Here is a 26,147-nt window from a genome sequence, read left to right on the forward strand (position 1 = left end):
TATTAGACCATTACACCATCACTCACAACGGGATTGCAATGACATGGTTAACGGGTTTTCTTTGACCCATAGTTTCATCTTGATTGATTGATGTACTTTATTTAGTAAGACATGAGAACAACAGTACATGGAAGCACAAATTCACAATACAAGGTCTACTAAACTGGAAGGCTCATAAAGCACTAAGCTTGTTTTAAATTATATTCCCACGCACACAATTCATGATGGTTTATTGAGTTCTCATACTGGGAGTCGATGAATAGCACTTAAGTGAACATGATAAGTAAGAACCACTGTGTCAATAATCTCAAGCATACATGTCCACAGTAACCCTGGAACGGCGCCCTCTACTGGCCCTCTACTGGCAGTGACGTCAGACTTCGGTGCTCTATATCCATTGACAATAGACAGGTTTCCTGTTAGTAAACATTGAGAGGAATATGACCGCGCAGCTGCGGGGGGAAGCCTATGGGTGCGTTTGGAAATTACGCACCGGAGCACACTCGCCTATTAGTTTGTATTGGCCAGTGCGCTCACTGCCGCTCAGGGCTGTATTTTCGAACGCGCCTTCCACCCCCAGGCATGCGCAGATTGCGCATTCTGCTCTGTGATGACGTCGCTCGGAAACCCGTCTATGCATTGGGCGCTTAAAGTTAAATATCTAAAAAACTACAAAACATTTCAAAGTAAAAAGTTCAAGCATTTGTGTCCACAGTAAGATGAATTATAAAAAGTGTGGATGGAGTTTCTAGGTGAAAGCGTTGTTTGAGGTGCCAAAACTTTTAAAGGAGTTCATTTCTAAACCTATGAAACATTTCAAAGATTTGTTTTCAGGCAAACATTGTTCACAGTAAGATGAACATTTTAAAGTTTGAATGGGGTTTCTAGGTGTAAGTATGTAGGACTAATAGCCTGTCAAAATTTGTACTTTTTCCCTTAAAATCTGTAAAAGCAGTGATGGTCAATGGCAAAATCGACATTTTTTGCCTTTTCAGTTTTTTCCCGCATTTTTTATAATCTTTTTCACCTACATTTATTCACCCAGTATAACATTAGCAGTAACATTTGGCACATACTGTGGCCCATCAGAACACTGGTAGTCAATCTATCAATTTGGAATGATCAATCTGAATAACTGACATATTCGAGAAATCATATTTTTATTGTTAACAGAATTCAATGACACCATGTAGCTTGTCTTTGTGTGTCAGGTAAAGCACCACATCAGAATTACAAGAAATTGAACAAAAACATGAAAATATAAAGTAAAGAAAAATGCAGCCAAAAATGTCTCTATTTTCAAGGATAAAATTGAAAACATAAATGATCAAACATCACTAGAATTATTCAACATCAGAGGTGGTGTATAAAAAATGAAAATGAAACATTCATTTATCAGGTCCATTTTTTTTTACTGTAAGAACAATGCACAGCACACACAGCAAAACTCACTGTGGCTAAGAGAAAAATATGAGTTGTGTACAGTATTAAGCAAAACTCACTGTGGCTAACACCGACCCAAAGTCATAACAACAGGTGCCCATGAGGGGGGGGAGAGAGACTTTCTCCACATTGTAGCCACCGGAGGAAAAGTCCAGGGGGGTGGGGGGTCCAAATCGATCCAAATAATCCATATTCATCCGTTTAACCGAAGCAGACAATTTATCTACTTATCTGCCTAAAGAGGCGGCCACCTACATCACACAGAAATGGGAAGCAAAAGCCAGTTGGGCTGTCATTCTTTTTTTTTGTCTTGGACTTGACACAAGCAGCAAAAGGGATCACTGACTTCTACTTCCGGTTCAAGTGAGGACAGAGGAGCAAGGACAGAGCAGGATGAGGACCTGGGATGCACCCATGGTGATTCACTGCATTTTATAAAATAAAATAAAAACTGAACTCACACATCAAGTTCTGTGCAATCGTTTAAAATTTTAATAAAAAAATCATTATAAAATATTGACAATTACAATGCCGAACCAGGGTCAGTCAGAGTTAACTAAATACTGATATAATATTTATTAATGAATGCATTCATTCATTCACAGAGTGATATGCTGAACCGAGGTCAGTCTGAGTTCACTGAAAGTCATCTGTCTCTTTATTTTCTTTCACTGAGATCATTATTTTACTTCCTATTGTTACTGAGATCCGGTATAAACAACATTAAACTAATTAAACAAATGCAATCTTTATGTTAGTTGGCAATTGCCAAACATACAGTAAAAGTATGAAGGTATAAAGTATATCAATAGTTACTATTATTATGATTTGTTATTAATCATCATCATGAAGTTGTTGACCTGTGCTAGGTGAAGCCTCCTTCTACCATCCAATCAGGGGAGAGATAGAGTCGTTATAAGAGCAACAATTGGTGGATGTGGTCTAGGGGCGGGACATTTTGAGAACTCTCTCCTCCAATCGGGCGTAGCGTTTCAACATCCCATCAACCACCTGGAACACACACACACACACACAGGCCCTCATTTATCAACGTGGTAGACCAAATAATGGACGTACGGCGAGATCACCGCAATTGTCTGCATTTATCATTCAATCGAGACTTTGACGTACAGCCCGCTTAGATCTCATGTCTAGTCTGAGGGCGTGTAGGATTTGTCCATCTTAGACATGCAGAGCAGCATTGTCTGACCGTCTGACATGCATCTGGACACATGAATCCACTCCAAAATGTATATCTAACACACTAATAAATAATCTCTGTGAAAATATAACAATTTATTAAGGCATACATCATGGACTTTGCATGCCTATTTTATTTCCAAGTGACAATGACAAGCAATTAAAATCTAACATAGCCTAACATTATTTTAGTGTAACTAGAACGCGCACTGCGCATGTCGGTAATGGGTTAAATGAATATATAAACGTATTCCATTCATGAAGATGTGATTGGTGTCATCAGCCGTCACATTTATCAAAGGACAGACCAAATGTACGCTAGGATTGGCTGTATAGGATTGCTTGATAAACTTCACTTGGACGTGGGCGTAAGGTGATTCCTGGGCTCAAATATAAGCTGGTTTGTACACTCCATTGATAAATGAGGGCCAGTGTGTCACATTAACCACATGTCACAATAGGCGGACAATTCACCAAAAATAGCAGATCTACAAGCACAATAGGCGGACAATTCACCAAAAATAGCAGATCTACAAGCTCACAATGTGTCGCAAGTTCGAGTCATGTATTAGCAATTTTTGTGTAAGAGATTTGGTGAAGAGGGTAAAAAAGGAGGGGACCACCTCGGACAATAATGTATAGTGTTTAAGTGGTCAACAGTGTTTGTGTGTGTGTGTGTCTGTGCCTACCTGTTGTGCTCCAGGCTTTGGAGTGGCAGCTAGTTGCGGTTCTGCAGCGTTCCGTACAACATCAGAGAACAACACACCTGACTGGGCATGCACACCTACACACACAGAGTTGGGAATGGATGTGAATCTATGGGAGAAGTCTCTCTCTCTCTCTCTCTCGTGAATGACGTGGAGAGAGGTGAGTGGAAATGGCTAAACAACACTTGTTTTGTAGCTTTGCAGTTGCAGTTGAAGCCAGCTTAACTTGGATTGTAGCTTTGTAGATTTTGTAGAAGCTATGTAGGCACACTGAGTTAAACTGATCTGAGATAAGTTCTTACCATGCATGGCTCTGTAGGCACAGCCCAGACAGGCTGAGTTGGAGACGTCTATACAGTAGACTGGAGCATTGAACACGTCTGACAGAACCTGGAGAGAGAAGGGAGAGGGGTTACCGATCTTGCACTGTTTCATGTACAGCAGGGGTCTTCAGTGTTTTTTCAGGCCAAGGACCCCTTAGCTGAGAGAGAGATGAAGCAGATTAGCGAGAGTGTGATTGTCTCACACATGTGAACACAGAAGGGGAGGAGTATCTATGATGGTATAATTTCTGTAACATACTCTTGATGAAGGTCCAGAGGGACCCAATCATCAGTGTTTGATTACACATTAAGACCTGAAGCCGATTCTACAAATGCCTTCTAGAACAGTAGTTCTCACACTAATGTTTTTCAAAAATGTTCAAAAATAGCATGTACAAGCTCGCAGCGTGGCATGAAGTGAAGCACTGTGAGCTTGTATATCTGCTATGTTTGAATAGCCAACACTAAAATCTAAACACAGATGCTTTCCTGGTTTAATGGGATAAACGTGATGCTGCTGAGCAAGAGCAGTGTGTGGGATTTCTTCTTCATTAATGACACACACACACACTAACCTGCAGAATTTCTTTGTTGGATGAAGCCCCTCCTGTCGCCAGAACTCTGGTACCAGGAACTAAAACACACACACACACACGCACACGCACACACACACACACACACACACACACACACACACACACACACACACACACACACACACACACACACAAATAAGTGGTTTGGCATGTGTGTGTGTCTATAGAGGTCTTACATATCTGTCTCTCTGTGCGTGCGTGCGTGCGTGCGCCTACAGTATAGAGGTCTTACGTATCTTGTATCCCAGTCTCTCAGCATGAAGTCTCTTAGACAGAAACTGTCCCTCCACCAACGCCCTGACTTCCTGCTGGGAGCTGAAACATGACACCTAAGAGACAGACAGACAGACAGACAGACAGACAGACAGACAGACAGACAGGCAGTCTGATCAGTGTACAACATTAAAGGACAATGATATTATCAATGGGGATTCCAAGCTAATAGAAACTATGCTAAGCATGCTGAAATAGAAGCTATTATTCTTGCATTAATAAAAAAGTTTAAAATCTTGTTTGAAATGACCAAACCTGCCTATCGATGATGTCCTTGGTAGGCAGGTTTCATCATTTCTACTGTCCACAGACCTCCTCTGAAACACCAGATGGAGTATGACATGGTACCCCCGAAATTTAGCACAAACATGGTATCGTTCTACTACTCTGTCACCATAATGTGGAATGCCCTAGCATCATCCATTAAAGAATGTGAATCACTGGCTTCTTTCAAAACTGGCCTGAAAAAGCATCCGTCAGAAAACTACAAGTGGAGATAGATATTAAATCCCATTGAAATGAGGGGTCAAACACTGCCGCCGTTTTTCCTTTTTCTCCACTGTATTTGTTGATGACATGCATTAATGTGTCAATATGCTATGCTGTTGACGAATGGAATACGTAGGACCACAAAACTTTTTTTGTGTTATCCTTTTAGCTTTAATGTTTTACTGTACCTCCGTGCTGTTTTAATTTTTGACTAATAAAGTATGCTAATCAATGCTGCTGTTCCCTTCACAACCACCTAATATCACAGACAGAGAATGGAAATCAATGATAGTGTCACACATACAGTATAGGACAAATATAAAATATTCCATTACAAAAACGATTGCATTTGATCCTCGCATCTCTCTCACGCCGTTATATTTAAGTGGGAGTAGCTAATGTGTGCGTATACTACCCAGACACCGCCCCTCACCTTATTAAACAGGCTATTGACCTTCGTGTGTGAACACATCTGAAATGGACATGTTCCTGTTGCATGCTACATGTGTGAAAGGCCAACACCGAACAATGTTTTCAACACCGACCTGATTCCTCGGATATTTTCCAGTGTTCAAATGAGAAAGCACTGTTCGTCCGTCCGTCCATCAATCAAGTCAGTCAAGTCAGTAAAGTCAGTCAGTCAGTTATCTAGCAGTACACACCTGGTTGTCGTGGGCATCGAACCTGTGCAGTCCAACAGCAGCGGGCGTTATCTCCACCACATCATAATAAAACCCTGCAAAAATCAACCAATCACAATCAACCATAACAGCCTGCAATAATCAACATTCAAATCTTTACATGGCACTTCCTGCTTAATTTACCAATAGACAGTAGTGTTGTCACGATCATGCAATGTTTATTGATTATTAAATGTCAAACAAATTTGCGATATTTCTGTCAGAAATAGCGAAAGCAGCAGTTCCGCAAGCTCACAATGCGTGGCATCGTGGGTTTGTCGATCGGCTATTTTTGCTACTTTTGCAAAAATGTCAACGGCAGGTTGAAAGTGGTTAAAAGAGTGTGGAGAACGACATGGAAATAAATGACACTACATTTCATCCAGCTGTTTTTTATACAGGTGAATGGGAACAATTCAAACGATTATGAAAAATCTTGAGGACATTGCAAATATTAGATGTAACCAAATATAGGCCTACGCCTACTGGATCCATAACTCCATGTCTCGCATTTGTGACAAACTTAACCGCTTTAAAATAGGTTGAAAATTCAGGGAGTTGTGATGATTTTAATTGTGGAGAGACCGTCTGCTTCAATGGACATAAATGCATTAGAACAGTGGTTTTCAACCTTTTTCATATCAAGGTCCATTATTTATTCGGCATTTGAGCCATGGAAAACCGTTTGATGAGCTTTAGCCTCTCACACCCAAAACCTAGAATATGTTGTTATCGATCGATAAGATGCTGTCAAAATAACAATTCTTTACGTTCTCAAATTATGTGTACCTGTATAGTAAGTAATGCAGATGTTTAACAATTTGACTCTTGAGAGTGTGAAATGTTATACTCAAGATTTAATCCAGGGTCCATTTGGTTATCAACTCTCCATCATTTAGCTGGGGACCACCTGGAACCCCCTCAAGGACCACTGGTGGTCCCCGGACCACTGGTTGAGAACCATTGCACTGACAAGTCCCGGAAAAGACGCACTGTGATTGGCCAGTAGTCAACGCGCTGTGAGCGCTGTGTTTGGCCAGTAGTCACTTTGAGTGTCAGTTTGCCTACACGTAAATGGCAGCCGCGATACCAGTTGCTCCAACGAACTGCAGAGGCCAAGGAGGTATCTAGGTAGGTTTCTATATCTATGGTACCTAGGGGACGAAATGTGACAAGTAAATTATCATGTGATCAGGTGACCGACCTATGTTGCCATGGTTTCCGAGGGGCGTGTCTCTCAGGGAGGCGGAGAACATTTCCCATGATCCTTCTGCACACTCGTTCCTGATTCGCTCTCTAGTCAACGAGCCGTTCTTAAAACTGGAAGATGAAAAACACACACACACACACACACACACACACACACACACACACACACACACACACACACACACACACACTTGTATTACTATTAGGGATGCATGATATCAACATTGTGGCCAATACCCAATTACCAATTAATTGCATGGTCAAATTGATCGATACTGCAATACAAGTTTCCAATAGGGTTTTCCTTACACCTGTTATACAGTACGGATCGACCGATATGACGTTATATAAGTGCAGGGAGCTCCCCAGCATTTATTTATAAATTATAAATAAAAATAACAAAACAGTTTCCTTACTGTATTTTTCCTGTAAAAAAAGCATGGTTAATACAAGTAAATAGGTGCTGCGCATTCCTGCACATAAAAAGCTAAATCTGTCGTTTTTGTCTGTGAAAACACTGATTGTGTGCATGCATGCATGTGTAGTATGTACCACAGTAAAGCCATGTATTTGTGACAGTCAACTGGGTTTGCGAAGACGTGTCCTTCAAGAGACGGACGAGGATCCTCAACCCACAGAAACACTGTGTCACTGGTTCCTAGAGACACCTAACACACACACACACACACACACACACACAATATATAAATAAATAAATAAATACACACACACACACACACACACACACACACACACACACACACACACACACAATATATAAATAAATACACACAATTCAATTCAATTTGATTGATGGATTGAATACTACATTAGTCAGAAATGTGAACAGCACGAGGTACAGTCAGACATTCAGGCTAAAAGGATAACAAAAAAAAAGTCCTGGGGACTTGTTTCCACTGTGTTCCTAACACACACTTTAAATTATTAATTTTATGTCTACATACAGAGCAAAAGCCATGCATGGGGTACAAACAGCACATCAATAAACTGACATATTTTACATTCATGACATCATCATGAATGTAAGCAAGCTGTCACTGTGGGACCCACAGCCAGGTGGGGAAAGAGGTGCACCACCTGCGTAGTAATCTCTCAATAACAGATTCCGACCTGCGGTGGAATCTGTCGGAGCGGTTCGTCCTAACCAGTGCGCATTGGCTAAAAGTGGGCGTGCCTTCAGATCAGGAAGTGGGCCGCGCTTTACCCAATCAAATGTAGTGGGCGGGATTCACGTGTCCATCCACCATGATCCACCCTCCCCCCCTCGAAACTAGCCGAAACTAATTTAACAATAGCGTCCTCGGAGCGGACAAAACCACGGAAAGATATTCACATTTTAAATTACTCTTTCATCATAGAAACAAGTGGGCTTATAACCAAAACCATCCATGTTCTCTGGGAGAAGTGGTGTTAGTGTTCCGTGTAGAAATATTGTTAGTGGGAATGAAAACATGGTCGCACCAACCGGAAGTGATGCGCTATAGGCAGACATGAAACCGGTGTTTCCCTGCGCTCTAGTCTAACATTATACTCCTGCCAGACTCCACAGAATATCAGAAAAGCAGAGGTCGCTGTTTTTCATTTTCTGTGGGGTCTGGCTACGCGAGACTACCTGCGTAGACACATTGAGGTGTGACAGCGGAGCTAACAACACTGCAGAGACCCTCATGCTAGTCAGGAGGGTGTGGAGGGCAGCGATCCAGTAGTCAATAAATAAATTGTACCGGTAAATTGTAAATGGTAAACATAAAGACATGTTGAGAGTTTTCACTCACGGCAATGTCTCCTTCCTGTAGTCTCATACCTGCTAGAGATGCTGACACACACACACACACACACACACACACACACACACACACACACAGTTCATGGGGTTCATGCAGTTAATGTGTCATCCTACTACAGCGTACAGCCCCTGTAGATCAACTACTACACTACAGACATACTGCACTGCAGCACCAAACTCAAGTTGGTAGTGTAACTAACTAGTATTGCATGGCAAGGCTCAGACTGAGGACAGAGGTCTAAACCTTTTCACGTCAAGGACCCCCAAATGAATATGTATTTGAGCACAGACGGCCCACATCTGAAAGTGTTTTGTGCCAGGGACCCCCATACATGATTTCTGTTGTTAATTACCTGGGTTGTCTCCAGTGAAGGCCACGACCTGACAGTCTTCATGGAAACCATATCGAGAAACCAAATAGGATGAGACTCCACCCTGTGGACAAAACAACACACTGCATCACAGTTTATTAAGTCAGTGCTGGTAGCACTTTCTACACATAAATGTATGCATCTATACATTCACAAAACCTCTGTCTGCGTGAGTGCGTGCGCACGTGCGCACGTGTGTGTGTGTGTGTGTGTGTGTGTGTGTGTGTGTGTGTGTGTGTGTGTGTGTGTGTGTGTGTGTGTGTGTGTGTGTGTGTGTGTGTGTGTGTGTGTGTGTGTGTGTACGTAATTGTCTACTTTTGGTGTAGAAGGAAAAAAGGAGTAAATCAAGTAAAAAAGCCCTGGGGGACCCCGGTCAACTAAGTCTATAGAGTTTACGTGGTCAATAAGACAGACCGTAGGAATGCTGAGATGGACACATACACACACACACACACACACACACACACACACAGTCTACTTACCAGCACTGCAGTGGAAGGCTGAGGGTTTCCCAGCAGAGTTTGAAGGTGAGGAGAGGTGTTCTCCAAACACACCTCAGACCAGCTTCTACTGTGAATGTCCAACAGATTCATACCTGAACCTAAACACACACACACACACACACACACACACACACACACACACTCTAGACTAGCAGTGTGTAAATGCTTATTCAGAATTATATTCATAATGAATTAATTAATTAACGAACAAACTAACTAACCAACCGACCAACTAAGTAACCACTATACTCTAGAATTCCTCTTCTGGGCCTGTCATAATATGTGAACATAAGTCAAAAATAGACAAACATTGGTCATTATTTTCACAATTTGATGACCAAAAAAGTGTATAGGGTTTAAGGAATTAATTCATTAATTACTAAAAGTAATGATAAGTCCAACTGGTAGGTTCAAAATCTAAAAGGGAAGAACTGTTGAACCTAGGACATCTAGCTGCGTGGGTTAAACCACATGTAACCAGCCTCGGAGACTCACTAATGCTCATTATAAGATGACACCATTTCTGTCTACTGACTCTGTGTCTCAGAGGAGAGCTGTGGACAGGTCAGAAACGTGTCTACCAGTGACATCGTCGGTAGGCAGGCTTTCAAACTTTTATTTGTTATTAATGCAAGAGCAATGGCTTCTATCTCAGCATGCTAACATTCCAGGAAGAGGTGGGATGTAGTAAAACTAGCTTGGAATCCCTGTCATTGGTAGGCAGGTTTCTGAAATGTCCACATCCCACCAATGAGACACAGAGTAGACAGAAATAGTGCCTTCTTCTATCGAGATAGATGGATGGATGGATGGATGGACTTTACCATCACTGTAGTCGATAGCAGCGTATTCACCCAGGAAGAGAGATGCAGCAAAACTGCTGACCAATGAAATCCTCTGAGAAAACACACACACACACACACACACACACACACACACGCACACACACACGCACGCACGCACACACACACACACACACACACACACACACACACACGTCTTATTATAATTGTGAGCACTTTTTAAAGCTGAAAATAGCCCATCAAGCTCACAGTGCATCACAGCCCAACGTGTTGTGAGCTTGCAGAGATTTTAGGTGCTCGACAGCGGTGTGCAATACGTATGAATCAACCATAACTCCAACCCCTAAACCTAATTTTTTAAAACCCTATTTCATTTATTTTATTTTTAACCATAAAATTAACAATTTCTCTTGTGAGGAACAGGACAATTGTCCTCACATGTCTATTTCTCAAATTCTACTACACTTGAAGGGACATTTGCTCATACAGTGAAGATGAAACTGCATGGGGAACGCACGCACGCACGCACGCACGCACGCACGCACGCACACACCTCAGTGTCTTCATACTGCTGTGGTCTGGTCTGGTAGAACTTAGAGATCTGGTTCCCTGTGAAACGCTAGAGACAGACAGAGAGAGATAGACAGAGACAGAGAGAGAGAGAGAGAGAGACAGAAAGACATAGATTTGTGAACTGTTGTTACAGTAAAAGGACATCCAATCTAATACAACCACCATAAAGACAATATGTATACAATATATCATAAAGTATAAATTATATATTTCTTCACTGTCTACACCGTTCTGACCTGGAATGGACGGTGGGTGGAAATGTGAGTATGGAAAAGTGTACAGTATCTATATATATACTTTCCAACAGCAAAAGCAAAAAGAAAAATGTATTTATGTAAACTAGATTTTCAGGCCACTATTGGGCCTTCAAATCTAGTCTTATATTGTGCTGATCATAGCAATGGTCACCGAGTTATGGTGTTAAGACACTGCTGTAACACTACTGTGGTGCCCCATACAGTATGTGTGCAATTTAGGTGACTATCGTCATGCCGGACCCCTGAACAGTGTTTGTGCCACGTTTGGTGTGGATTGGAGCAACGATGTGCCTCGCAAATCCCGATGTTTGTGATGTCCCCCGTCCACCATCTGGTCCACTGTCCATCGTCCACCCACCCTCTAAGCAGTTTTAATACAGGATTATACCTACAATCATGGAAAGAATTGCATGAAGGCGTGGCCGCCGTTTCCCCTCAGTTTGGCCGTATGCCACTCAAAAACTGATATGCCCAAAGGCCACAGTGGCCTTGATGCCCTGTCCGCACTGCCCCAGTGTGCCAGATGATTTCAATTTTCTCCTTTGCTTCTTTACTGTCAATATGTTTTTCAGACACCAGTGCTTTGTTGAGATCCTGAAATGTTGCTGATAGTTATACTATGTATGTAACCACTTAAACCCTCTATTCTCGGACCCGAGTTACAACTGTAAATGGACCTCTTTTTTCCTCTGTCTACACCAAATCTCTTTGCCAAAAATAGCTGGGATTCAAGTGGTTAAAATGAAATCATTCTTAACCCTTAAATTAAATTGTCCGTGGACTATTAATCCTTGTTTGATTTGATGGCCTTGCAGTCCTAGCATTTGGCCTTTGTGCCCTCAAAAAATATTAACTACCCCAAAAGGCCAAGTGGCCTAAAACGATGAAAGTCCAGGCCTGCCTACAATGTTGCTTTTCCACAAAGCTCTGTTTACAAATGTCCTCATTCTAGTAAACATAGAGAGAGAAATGACATGTCACCTCATAAGCTCTGGATCCTGTGATGTCAGCCAGTCTCTGAGCGCCTCCTACTGACGACTCCAGGTACTGACACTGTTGAGTTGTACTGGAATCCATCCATATTGGACTGTCAGATACAGAAAAACTGCACTATACACACACAGAGAGAGAGAGAGAGAGAGAGAGTTTGTATTACTATACTTGTGTGGACATGCAAATTCTAGGACATCACTGAAAATAGCTGAAAAATGGCCCAAAATAGCCAATCTATAAGCTCAGAAAGCGTCGCGCGGCGCTTTGTGAGCTTGTAGATATGTTAGTGTGTGTTATCACTGCACAACTACGTTTAAAACTCTAACCCCTAAACAATATTTATTGTGAGGACCAGGAAATGTGTCCTCACAATGTCTATTTCTCAAATTCAATATACTTGTGGGGACATTTGGTCCTCATAAGTATAGTAATAAACAGACACACACACACCTGTAGTATTTGATGCAGGGGTTTCTCTGGGTCCAGTTGTCTGAGGGTCTCACAAGCTCCTCTCCTCCAATACACGCTACCATGTTGCTACACGCACACGCACGCACACACACACACACACACACACACACACACACACGCGGTGAAATAAATGAAGTTGTATCCAATGACTCTAAAATGTGCTTGAAGGGAGCGTGTCTCCCACCTGTCCACTTCCTGAGAGAGCCCTGACGCGTGAGAAGTCAAACCCTGCACCCTTCATCTTGTCCAATAGCAGGTCCAGAGCCTGACGACACACAAGCGACCAATCACAGATCAGAAAAACAGGACATGGAGGTCAAAAGGTTAAACTGTCTGCTGATTCACTGTGACTAGCGCTGTGTGTGTGTGTGTGTGTGTGTGTGTGTGTGTGTGTGTGTGTGTGTGTGTGTGTGTGTGTGTGTGTGTGTGTGTGTGTGTGTGTGTGTGTGTTACCTTAACCCACATCAATACAGGAGAGGTGACTGTTAGTCTGTCATCATGAATATGGACTCCTCCTTCAGTCCTATGAGAGACAGACAGACAGACAGACAGACGATTATGCCAGAACGGCACGAAGTGGTGGAAGGAGAAGAAGAAAAAAAATAATAAATGTAGGGTGCCTACGCACTTCCTGCTTGGCCCCCTAATAACAACAATAATGTTGTTATTAGGGGGCTAATGATAATAATAGTGATGATAATAATAAGTAGTATTATTAATGTTACCTGAACTCAGGCAGTTGGCTGTCAAAGTGAACATTGTTCTGATGAATCACATTGAGGTTTCCATCCATGGCCACCACCTTTAACTGCAATACACATAATACACAATTTTAACACAGCTATATCTTTTAGTGTTGTTGCTGCTTTGTGATGTAATTGTATGTCATCATGATAATTGAACCCCTCCACCGGGGCTTTTTTCGTGTTGGCATAGCTGTTTTGACTGTACTGCCATTAACGTGTTAATAAAGTATTAAATCAACCAATCAATCACACACACAAACTTTAACTACACAACACTACGGTTTGACTTGATTTGAGGGTTTGGGGTGCCATTAGGACAGTGCCAGTCTAAACGCAAATTTGTTTTTTGTTTTTTTATAAAGTCAATCTTACAAAGGAGTCACATGAACAGTGCAAGTAAACCAATGACCAATGAACCCTTTAACCAGGGATTGGATACCAGAAAAACATAATAAACCTTCAAATCAGCACAGTAAACAGACCACACACATCTCCCAAATACACACATTTAACTACACGCCACAGCAATACACAACCTAACACCAAAACACACAACTTAATGTGAAACACACACACACACACACACACACACACACACACACACACACACACACACAACATTGTAACATTGTAAGCATGTAACATTGTAGCCATGGTTCATATGACGTTCGTCTGTTACAAGCGTCATGGAACCGAAAGTTCTTGGTTTTCGATTTTTTTTTTTTTACATTTACAACTCTCACATGTACATAAACGTTCAGATTTCAAATATAAAGTGCTTACCCACGAGCCACGGATGTTACAAGTTGATCCGACCCACGATGAGTACCCGTATCTCCCGTATTGTTCAATAAAAAGCATTTTAATCCGATCGCCAGCCATTTTCTATTTTTTTAAATAGTGTATCAGAGTGCAATACATCTCCCAACCATTAGTGTCGCATAGTTGAAAGCATCGGAGACAATTCGGAGAAAATGGCCGGCGATCGGATTAAAATGCTTTTTATTTAACAATACGGGAGATACGGGTACTTATCGCGGGTCGGATCAACTTGTAACATCCGTGGCTCATGGGTAAGCACTTTATATTTGAAATCTGAACGTTTATGTACATGTGAGGGTTGTAAATGTAAAACGATCGAAAACCAGGAACTTTCGGTTCCATGGCTGTCATGGTATGACAGTCATGTTTCAGGGCTAGTAACATTGTAAACATTGAAACATAAGCATGTAACATTGTAAACATAATATGGTAAATGTGTTGGTAAACATTGCAGCATTGTCTCTTACAATAAACATTATAAACTTGTATTTGTCAACATTATAAACTTATAATTTCCTTTAAAAAAAACTTCGCGTTGCAGAATCAACAGAGAGAACATGTTTCTGCTTCCTTTTCCAGGTGTGCGTCGCGTCGTGCGCGCGTCTTTAAAAGCGCGTGACGGACCGTCTAATAATGAACGGATAACTGTGATTAATTAGTATTAATCACAATAAGTGTTACCTGCTGGGTGCTGAAATCCAAACCCAGGAACACTGAAGTGTCTGCAGCAGCCATGATGCTAAGCTGCAGTGCACAGTGCACTCTGGAACTGAATGCGTTAAACCCAGTGTTGCCAGGTTGCGTGAGAGAAATAAGGAACCAGGTCTAGGAAAACAAGCCCAAAAGAAGCAGATCTACAAGCTCACAGGTCTCGCAGATCTGCTATTTTCAAAAACTTGCAATAAAATGTGGAATATTTTTAATATTGTTGAAACATTCTAGCAACACAAATGCTCCCTTAATTGCACAAAACATTTTCATGAAAATATTTGAGAACCACTGGTTTAAATAATAATTAAAACATTAGGAAGCAAGCAAGCCTAAATAAGCAAGCGCACTTTAGAAACAAGCCCAAAAACCTGCAACTACCAATTTTATAAGCAACCTTACAGGAAAAAAAGCCCAAAGTAGCTTATAATAATGAGTCGACATGGCAACAATGCTCATAACTGAGAATACAGGGACAAAGGGCGGTACTATAACTCTATGGGCGGTACCGTCCAATGAGAAGTGATAAAGCCAATAAAGCAAGCTCAACGCGGTTACTTCTTTTTTTCCCATCATGCAAAGCGTCTGTGAGAAACTCATGTCATTTTAACGTATTATTTTTTATCTGTAGCGTATCTAAACGCAGGATTCCATGTGTTATTTTATTTACTGTCAGTCGACTGTGCAGGTTTTTTTTTAGTCTTCTTTTTTGTGTAGAACGTGACCAAAGGTGCTATGTTAATACATTGGATTGGATTCAGTTGACGCGCCGTGCATTTTCTTTTCAGTATCACGAATATTTATCCAATTTTTGGAAGCCTTGCCAGCGGGCAGGGCTAAATCATTTGTGAAAACAATTAGTTACTGATTATTGTCCCATTATGATCTGTACAGACATTGGCCAAATTGTCAAATGGCATAAGAAAGAACGCCCTCTAATCACGTGATTACATTACAACTCTGTGTGTGTGTGTGTGTGTGTGTGTGTGTGTGTGTGTGTGTGTGTGTGTGTGTGTGTGTGTGTGTGTGTGTGTGTGTGTGACCCCAGAGGGATCAAGTTATTACTAAAGTCCTATGTAATTTATATCCAATTTTTATTGGATTATGCAGACAATAACAGCACAAAAACAGTATAGTAATAATTACATATATGGGGATTTTTTAATACCTTTTTATACCTTGTAAAAACACCTGATGTGTACTCAATTAAACTAAATTAAAACTAATTTCAATAATTCAGCAGATTTATTTATTCATACAAGTGTTTTATCTATAGTGTTTCGTTGTAGTATTTAAACGCAGGATTCCATGTGTTATTTTATTTACTGTCAGTAGAATGTGCATGTTAAATTTAAAAAATCTTCTTTTTTGTAGACCTTGACCTAAGGTGCTATGTCAATACATTGGTAGGGTTCGGTTGCATCAAACACGATCACTTTTCAGTATCACGAATATTTATCCAATTTTTGGAAGCCTTGCATTCGGGCAGGGCTGTTCATCTGTAAAAAGAAGTAACTAACAACAGATAAATTATCTTGTAAGATCCACAGCCATTAAATCTGCTCAAACTTTGGCCAAATTGTCAAATAATACAAGAAAGAATGTCCTCTTTCATGTGATTACATCTGTGTGTGTGTGTGTGTGTGTGTGTGTGTGTGTGTGTGTGTGTGTGTGTGTGTGTGTGTGTGTGTGTGTGTGTGTGTGTGTGTGTGTGTGTGTGTGTGTGTGTGTGTGAGAGACACAGACTGACAGGCAGGCAGATTTTGTGTGAAATGAGACAGTGATGGAGAGATGCATAAACTGTGTTGTCTGTACTCTGTAGCAGTCCAGTTTGGATGGATTCCAAACATAATTTCAGTTAGGAGAGCTCTGTATATGGATAGATACAATACTGTATGCACATGTATGCATGGAACCCCGGAGAGAAATTATGAATGTGTCTCCATCAAGTGGTAAACATAATAAATAAATGTCATGAGAAATGTAACATACAAAGAAGAGCAATAGTAATCGTAGGTACAGAGATAACAGTGAAACTTTGATCCAAAAATATATATTTTACGTTCTCTAGTTGTATTTATATCTATCATAATTTAGCAGTGGACCCTCTGAAACCCCCTCAAGGACCCTCGGAGGTCCCCAGATCCCACCTTGAGAATCACTGTATTTTATTATAGTTTACATTATTCATGAACATTCATACATGCAATGCATAAATACCCCTCATATCCCACCTGTCCAAAACTAATATGTTTTAGGTTTAGGTTTTCCCCATATATTTGAAGCTTTTTTGAAGATTTATATCATTTAAAAAAAAAACTAGAATAGTTTACATGGATTTGTAAACGACCAGTGGTGGAAGAAATACTCTGATTTTTTTATTTATTTGTTTATAATGAATAAAATGTAATTTTGTCCAATCTGTAGAGTATGTTAATTCTCTTAAACTAATAAACTTACAATTGGGGTGGTTGTATTTTGTCTCCCTGCTCTTCTATTGAGACATTTAGATCATGTCAAAGGTCATGTCTCACCTAGACACAGGATCTCACACACATTTTTACCTGATGGTCAACATTCAATGTTTTTTAGACACCAGTGTTTTGTTGAGATTCTGAATTCTGAAATTCTGAAATGTTGCTGATAGTTATACTATGTATGTAACCACTTAAACCCTCTATTCTCGAACCTGAGTTACAACTGTAAATGGACCTCTTTTTTCCGTCTGTACCAAAGCTCTTTGCCAAAAATAGCTGGGATTCAAGTGGTTACAATGATATCATTCTTAACCTTTAAAGGAGACACACCATGAATTTGAAAAAAAATATTTGATATTTAATATCATATGGTGTATGTCCCTTAAACCATTTTCAAAAGGTTTGAGCCTAAATCAACACTCAGATATACTCATCCCAAGTCAATTCTCTCAGGCTTATAAAGCACTTTCAGCTGCAATACCAAAACGTCCTGTTGGGCAGAGGGGTGCTACTGAGCAATTCTGTCTGTCAAAATACATGGGCAGAAAGTTTCGTGATGTAAGCAAACATGCCATTCTGAGATGGCCTGTTCAGACACGCCCATTCTGAAAATCTCTGAAATGAGAATGAATGACTGAATGTTAAAAAAAAAAAAAATTGGGGTACAAGAGACACTGGGGAGCCCAAAAAATACCCCCAAAAAAATAAATAGTGAAATTCATGGTGTGTCTCCTTTAAATTAAATTGTCCGTGGACTGTAAATCCTTGTTTGATTTGATGGCCTTGCAGTCCTAGCATTTGGCCTTTGTGCCCTCAAAAAAACTAAACTACCCCTAAAGGCCAAGTGGCCTAAAACAATGAAAGTCCAGGCCTGCCTACAATGTTACTTTGCTCTGCTACACATTTCCTCATTCTAGTAGACATATATCTTTAAGTTTACATACATTTCTCGTTTCTGTTTTTATTTCACACTTGCTTTGGCAATGTAAATGTATGTTTGGTATGCCAATAAAGCCTGTTTGAATTTAATTGAGAGAGAGAAAGAGAGAGAGAGAGAGAGAGAGAGAGAGAGAGAGAGAGAGAGAGAGAGAGAGAGAGAGAGAGAGAGAGAGAGAGAGAGAGAGAGAGAGAGCGACAGACAGACAGACAGACAGACAGACAGACAGACAGACAGACAGAGAGAGAGAAATGACATGTCACATCATAAGCTCTGGATCCTGTGATGTCAGCAAGTCTCTGGGCGCCTCTTACTGACGACTCCAGGTACTGACACTGTTGAGTTGTACTGGAATCCATCCATATTGGACTGTCTGATACAGAAAAACTGCACTACACACACACACACACACACACACACACACACACACACACACACACACACACACACACACACACACACACACACACACACACACACACACACACACACACACACACACACACACACACACACACACACACACACACACACACACACACACACACACACACACACACACACATACATACATACATACATACACAATAATGTATGCACACATCTTTGGATCCCAAGGGAAATGAATGTGTTTCCATCAAGTAGTAAACATAATAAATAAATGTTATGACTAAAGTAAGTATATTCAATATTTATTGGATTATGCAGACAACAGCACAAAACAGTATAGTAATATATATTTGGGGAGTTTTTTATACCTTGTGAAAACACCTGATGTGTACTCAATTAAATAATTTAAATAATTCAGCAGATTTATTTATTAATACAAGTGCACTGTGGAATGCATATTCTACTACTCTTTGAACACATTTAAAATTGGCAGTGATTTCATTTATTTGTTTATTTGGGAGGGACAGCAAGTATTAATGAACAATACTTAATGCACTGTGTATACACAGGATTTAGAGATCCTAATTTGTATCCTTAATTAGTCCCCAACATAAAAACAGGTAACATACAAAGCAGATCAATAGTAATACATTAATAGCCCACAATATAACACCATAAATATTACATAATATTGTGAATAGCACACAGTGCAGGCCTATATGTAAATACTATACAAAATGGGGTACAAGCTACTGAAACAAAATATCTAAAGTCAAGACTATGCAGTCTTTTTAGTAATGGTCACGTGATTGATGCTCTAGTAGCCATTTTCTTTTTTAAAGCAGTGAAAGTTGGTTTAATCACCATTATCTGTCTGTCTGTCTGTCTGTCTGTCTGTCTGTCTGTCTGTCTGTCTGTCTGTCTGTCTGTCTGTCTGTCTGTCTGTCTGTCTGTCTGTCTGTCTGTCTGTCAGGTATCATAGGTACAGAGATAACTGTGATAACAGTGAAACTTTGATCTAGTTGTATTTATCTACCATCATATAGCAGTGGACCCTCTGAAACTCCCTCAATGACCCTTGGAAGTCCCCAGACCCCTCCTTGAGAATCACTATATTAAATTATATTATACATTATGGGAGCCTACTGCCTACCAACAGTGACATTCTGTGGTTCAACTGTATTTATATTTGCAGCTCTTTGAAAACAGATAACTTGTTGCTATCTTCTGGAGAACAGCAAATATTCTTTGAAGGTTTTCCCCATCAAATATTTGAAGCTTTTACAAACATTAAAACATGAATCATTTAAAAACTAGATTAGTTTACATGGATTTGTAAACGATAAGAAAACAAAAAAAATACCAATGGCGGGAGAAATACTAAGTATTTTTTCTTTTAATGAATACTTTAATGAATTTCAATTTAGTACAATCTGTATGGTAGAATATGTTAATTCAATATAACTTACATACAATTGGGGTGGTTGTATTTTGTCTCCCTGTTCTTGTATTGAGACATTTAGATCAAAGGTCATGTCTCACCTAGACACAGGATCTGACACGAATTTTGATCTGATGGTCAAACAGGCAGGCTCTATCAGCACTGGTTCAAATCCAGGCAAGAAGAGGAAAGTTACATAGTGCAGCTTTAAGTGAAAGTAGTACTATAATGTAGAAATATTCTGTTACAAGTAAAAATCCTACATTCAAAATTGTACCCGGGTAAAAGCTCAAACGTGTTAGTATCAAAATATATGTACAGTCTGACTCTGCACTCTACTGACATAAGGACTGTTATGACCCCAAGTTGGTATATAGGGGATGTGGAGTGTAACGCAATTTATAAAATCGCACCCTGTGTGAAGGAAGCGGTGCCTTTGATGAGTGGCCTCCTGGTGGCGCTATAATAGGGCGGGGCGGGGCTTCAGCAATTAATGCTCGTCCCTATTGGTGGTGTAAGTCCACATACCAAAGTTGGACTTGGTGGCATGCTGCAAACTGGAGTTATAGCTGTTTAAAGCCAGTGGCCTCCTGGTGGCGCTATAATAGGGTGGGGCGGGGCTTCAGCAGTCAATGCTCGTCCCTATTGGCGGTGTAAGTCCACATACCAAATTTGGACTTGCTGGCATGCTGCGATCTGGAGTTATAGCTGTTTAAAGCCCGTGCTCAAACGGACATAACGGACAAACGGACAAACGGACAAACGGACAAACGGACATACGGACGGACATAGTCAAGTGTAGAGCGGCTGGCACCGCTAAAAACAGAGAGAAAGAAGAGTCAAGGACAACGAATGTACAAAAATAAGATACATATGATACAGTAGACAGACAGACAGACAGACATTGTCATTGCATTAAAACACAACAAAACTTTGTTTGGCAACAACACACTTGAAATAGCAGCATAAGACACATAATCACGTTTGTCATGAGTTATCAGTCATGAGTTATTATTCATTCATTCATTCATTCACCCATTCACACACACATTCACACAACAATGGTGGAGGAAACCATGCAAGGCACCATCAGTGTCTTGCTCAAGGACACTATATATGTATATACTCCTTCTAGCTACTTGTCGAAAACCGCTGGTGTAGCGGTCCATGCACCAAGGCTCTAACGTAGCCCGACAGCGTATCGCGGGTTTGAGTCCTGATCCCGACGGCCTTGTCATCTCCCATCTCTCTCCCCATTTCCTGTCAGCTTACTATCTTATCCTGTCAATAAAGGCATAAAGGCCGAGAAATAATCTGAAAAAATATATAATGACAAAGTGTGCTTTAAATCCTGCCACATACGTACCCTTGGCAGTCTAGGGCATCAGGCCTTACTGTAGTGACCTGTCATGTGACATCAACAACCAGTTGAAAAACATCCTTTCATAACGCAAAATCACGCATGCCCACTTTACTCATTTGAAAGTGAACACTGAAACCTAGCAAATCATGACAAGCGGCGCAGTATGAATGAACACAGGAATGAGTTTGTTTCAACCAAAACTAATGAGATGAGACAGCAGTAGAATAACTTTTGGAACAGACGCCATGAGACTAATGGTGGCAGTAGCGGAGGAGGCAGAGCAGCAGCTTGGTAATTGGAAGGTTACTGGTCTGGTTTGATCCCTGGCCTGTGCTACTGTCCTTGAGCAAGACACTTAAAGGGCAAGACCACTTAGAGGTTTGGGTTGTGTGGTTACCTTGCCATGATGCAACTCCAAAGGTGGACAAGAAATCAAAAATAATTGCTCCACTGATTAGAAATTGATAATTAAAAATATGCTCCTCATTGACTTACATTGTACGGTAAAACTGCTCTCTTTTAGCACGTAAACAAACGCAAACAAAGTTGATTCAGACGATATAGAACATCACCAAACCCAGTACTGTTTTTTTTACTGTTAAAAATGTTAACTTCCTGTTGATTTTGCTATTTTTATTAAGAAGAAAACCCGGACTGGATTCGCGGATCCGGATCTTCAAATAGTAAAATCAGCAGGAAGTTAACATTTTTATTTAAAAAAAAAACAGTACTGGGTTTGGTGAAGTTCTATATTGTCTTAATCAGCTGTGTTCGTGTTCGTTTACGTGCTAATGCGCTGTCGGACTAACATACTGCACCCACATTCACCCACCAGCAAAGGCAATCAACTGCTCATCAGGAGCAGTTGGGGGTTAAAAGGCAAGACCACTTTGGTAGAGGTTTGGGTTGTGTATTTACCTTGCCATGATGTAACTCCAAAGGTGGACAAGAAATCAAAAATAATTGCTTCATTGATTAGAAATTGATAATTCAAAATTTGGGTGCAGTATGTTAGTCCGACAGCGCATTCCTCCGACAGCGCAGCGCTCCGACGTTTCCAATACTAAACCCGAACCAAACCCGCACCCTAACCCTAACCGCACGCGGATGCCACATAGTCGGAGAAAAGGTCTGTCGGATTAACGCATGCCTCCCGGTGAATGTAATGCACATTGTAAAACACTTTAGATAAAGGCACAATATAAAAGCACCATTTACCGTATTTATTTCACCATTTACAAAAGTCATACAATGTGTTTTTTAATGTCAAGTGTAACATAATTGTCCCAACTAACTGGCATTTGTCTCTTCAGCAATCTAGCAGAAGTCAAGAAAGGGAACTTGGAAAGACACTTTCTGACAAACCTTAAATCATATGACAAGCCTTCTCCAGAAAAGGGAAGTGAATGCCTAAAAAAGAGGGAAGTATGCTGAGCCACACTGAAAAATAAAGGTGCCAAATGGAACCCAAGCTGGTTCTTCAGAGTGATAAGATAGAAGAACCTTTCAGACCGAGGTTTAAGGTTCTATAAAGAACCCCTAATCACTTAAACTCTATACTTCATCAACCTGTGTCACCCATAGGTTCTATACTTGGGTCTGCTCCGTTTTTCCCTTTGTACCAAATCTCTTTATTGAAAATAACCCTTTTACAAGCAAGTTCACAACATATCACAATGACACTGAGGAATCCTTGGCATCTTTATTCTATTCTTTTCAACCAGCGTCGAATGTACATCCGAGCTCACTGCCACTACAATTACTGTCTATAATGATCAAAAGACCAAAGAGATAAAAGAACAAGTCAGACTTTAAAGGTCTTTAGTGTTTTAAGATGTCTGAAAGATCAGTGTTTAAATTAAAGTGCACAAGTCAAAGCAATAATGAGTCAATAATGTGTGTGTGTGTGTGTGTGTGTGTGTGTGTGTGTGTGCGTGTGCGCGCGCGCGTGCGTGCGTGCGTGCGTGCACTCAACCACAGTGGTTTCCTGACAATGCTAGTGGTGTAACGATTCATCCTATCCAACAGGATGTGCAAGATATACAGGATATGCCTTTATGCATTCACCTTAAAAGGCAATCTTAGCATAACACTGCTGACAAACTGTTTGATGCATTTCCTTATTGATAGAGAGCAAAGTCTGTTTGACGCTGAGCTGCTGGACATTTCTGTTACATATTATCAGCTACTGTAACTTCATCAAACGTCTAGGACATGGCTGCTAAAAACCCTACAAAGCTCATCTTAGATGGTCTTTCTGACCTGAAAAAGATTGAGCTGGAGGAATTCTGCAGCGCTTTGCTTGATCGCAGAGAAGAACCACGCATTCACCGAAACGCAATCGAGGATAAGAGTATAGTACAGATTACAGATAAATTAACTGCAACTTTCACTGAGGAAGGTGCCGTTGAAGTAACGATGAAGATTTTGAAAGAGATCAACTGCTACAAAGTAGCACAGGATCTAGAGAACTGGATGGGTAACTTTTTCTTCTTAATCAAGAACTTTGTGTTGTCAGTGACATTTTATTTGTTGATCATAAATCCAAATTATAGAAACAGAGGTTTTATATACAGTATATACTATAGAATATAGTAGTAGTAGTATAGTATTTTACGGACTTAGAACTTTAACATTATATAAATATTCAAATATTAATAACGCTTACAACGATCATAACACCTTAGTTATAAATTATCTCACATGATTTAAGTAAGTAATGTAATGAAATTTCTGTTTTATAGCCGATCTACAAGCTAACAACGGGTTGCACACTGTGACATGCTATGAGGTTGTAGATCGGCTCTTTTCAAATAGCCGATGTATAGGGTCTATTATGCTATACTAAACACATTTAGTTGAGGACCATCTGGAACCCCATCAAGGAACCCTGTGGGTCCCTGGACCATACTTTGAGAGCCACTGCATGGATTACAACTATGAGAATTATTATGATACTTGGCAAAAGAAAAGGATTGTGTGTGTCGTGTGACCAGAAATTATAAACGATTATACTTGACTTTATAAGTCATTATACATTAGTCAATGTATAAGCTCTGCTAATTAGAAAAACAATATAAATTGTTGAAATTCCTTCCAGGTATTATTCATATTTACGCTGTTCTTTTTGATTGTATGATTTTATCTTCCTTTGTACAGAACAAGCAGTCAACCGGAACGGCCAACTGGAGTCTGATCTAAAGTCTCTAAAGGACAACATGAACAAATACAAAGAGTTTCAACAGAAATACAACAAAGTGATTCAACTCAACAAGAAGCAGGTGGCAACCACAGAGAAGCAGGTCAAAGCAGAGATTGAAAAGCTCCACCAGTTCCTGAGAGAGGAAGAGAAGACCAGACTGGAAGCTCTTAAGGCGGAAGAGAAGCAGAAGGCAGAGATTGTTACCAGTGAGATGGAGTACATTAAGGAGAAGATCTCCTCTCTCTCTGACAACATCTCTGCTACAGAACAAGAGCTGCAGAACCCCAGTGGTTCATTTCACAGAGACCAATGTCCACTGTCAGAACCACAGATGGTCTTAGGAGTGACGATAGACGTGGCCAAACACCTGGGAAACCTGACCTACGGAGTCTGGGAGAAGATGAAGGAGAAGGTCAAGTTCACTCCTGTCATTCTGGACCCAAACACAGCACACCCCAGGCTCTGTCTGTCTGAAGACCTGACCAGTGTGAGAAATACAAGCATAAAACAGCAGGTTCCTGACAATCCAGAGAGATTCACTGAGTATGCCACTGTTCTGGGTTCAGAGGGTTATAGTTCAGGAAAACACAGCTGGGAGGTTGAGGTGGGAGCCCATCCTAACTGGGTTATAGGTTTGGTTAAAGAGTCTGTTGACAGGAAGGGTCATATTACGGACACACCAAAACATGGAATATGGTGTTTATGTCAGAAGAGTGGGAAGTACGATTATGGAACTCAAACTCAAATCCCAATGCAGAGGAATCCTCAGAGGATCAGAGTCGAACTGGACTATGACATGGGGGAGGTGTCCTTCCTGGACACTGAAGACAAGACCCATCCCATCTACACTCATTATGACACTTTCACTGAGAAACTCTACCCTTATTTCACTATTCCCAGAACTGATGATGCTGAAACCATTGATATCAAAGTTTGCCAACTAAGTAGAGACGTTTCTCTCCAAGATGATACAGTGATGGCATAAGGAGTGTGTGTGTGTGTGTGTGTGTGTGTGTGTGTGTGTGTGTGTGTGTGTGTGTGTGTGTGTGTGTGTGTGTGTGTGTGTGTGTGTGTGTGTGTGTGTGTGTGTGTGTGTGTGTGTGTGTGTGTGTGTGTGTGTGTGTGTGTTCCATCCAAGTGTTATAGGATGCACCAGGATGAGAGACAGAGATGGGGAGAGATGTAATGATGTAAAAATACAGGGATGGATTACCGCACCCTCCAGTTTGTCTACAGGACTTTAGAGGGACATGCAAAAAGTAAGAGCAAAACAGCATTGGAATCTCTTAAATCCTGTTGAGATGCAGATATGTTAATATTGTGTTGGTGTTCTCTGGACGGGTGGCGGGGCGTTTACAAGTCT

At 40.6% G+C, this 26,147-nt stretch overlaps 1 protein-coding gene across 2 annotated transcripts; it reads right to left on the minus strand.

The window, feature by feature from the left end:
• Nucleotides 1–1,912: 1,912 nt before the first annotated feature.
• On the minus strand, nt 1,913–24,053 carry xylb (xylulokinase homolog (H. influenzae)). Of its 2 annotated transcripts, XM_084076231.1 has the most exons (20): nt 23,845–24,053; nt 14,948–15,035; nt 13,424–13,506; nt 13,152–13,221; nt 12,883–12,963; nt 12,678–12,764; nt 12,216–12,344; nt 10,958–11,023; nt 10,426–10,498; nt 9,581–9,699; nt 9,081–9,162; nt 8,717–8,757; nt 7,473–7,588; nt 6,916–7,031; nt 5,694–5,767; nt 4,502–4,598; nt 4,249–4,307; nt 3,653–3,740; nt 3,333–3,427; nt 1,913–2,454 (listed from the first exon to the last, which is right to left on the minus strand). In XM_084076231.1, the coding sequence occupies exons 1-20, from the start codon at nt 23,907–23,909 to the stop codon at nt 2,386–2,388; spliced, it is 1,698 nt and encodes a 565-aa protein (XP_083932357.1). In that variant the 5' UTR covers nt 23,910–24,053; the 3' UTR covers nt 1,913–2,385. The 2 variants fall into 2 exon arrangements, with proteins under 2 accessions (XP_083932357.1, XP_083932358.1); XM_084076232.1 differs by lacking the exons at nt 14,948–15,035; nt 23,845–24,053 and having other exon boundaries at nt 13,162–13,221; nt 13,424–13,479.
• Nucleotides 24,054–26,147: the final 2,094 nt, after the last annotated feature.

Source organism: Gymnoscopelus microlampas (genome assembly GCF_963454915.1).
Source record: "Gymnoscopelus microlampas genome assembly, chromosome: 13".
NCBI lineage: Eukaryota > Metazoa > Chordata > Actinopteri > Myctophiformes > Myctophidae > Gymnoscopelus > Gymnoscopelus microlampas.

Coding starts and splice junctions, on each gene's coding strand:
- xylb (XM_084076231.1), bottom strand. CDS start 23,909: ATGCGTGGTTCTTCTCTGCGATCAAGCAAAGCGCTGCAGAATTCCTCC. Junction 12,964..13,151: donor CTGTATTGATGTGGGTTAAG/GTAACACACACA, acceptor GTGTGTCGTCAG/GCTCTGGACCTGCTATTGGA. Junction 3,741..4,248: donor CCAACAAAGAAATTCTGCAG/GTTAGTGTGTGT, acceptor TTCTCTCTCCAG/GTTCTGTCAGACGTGTTCAA.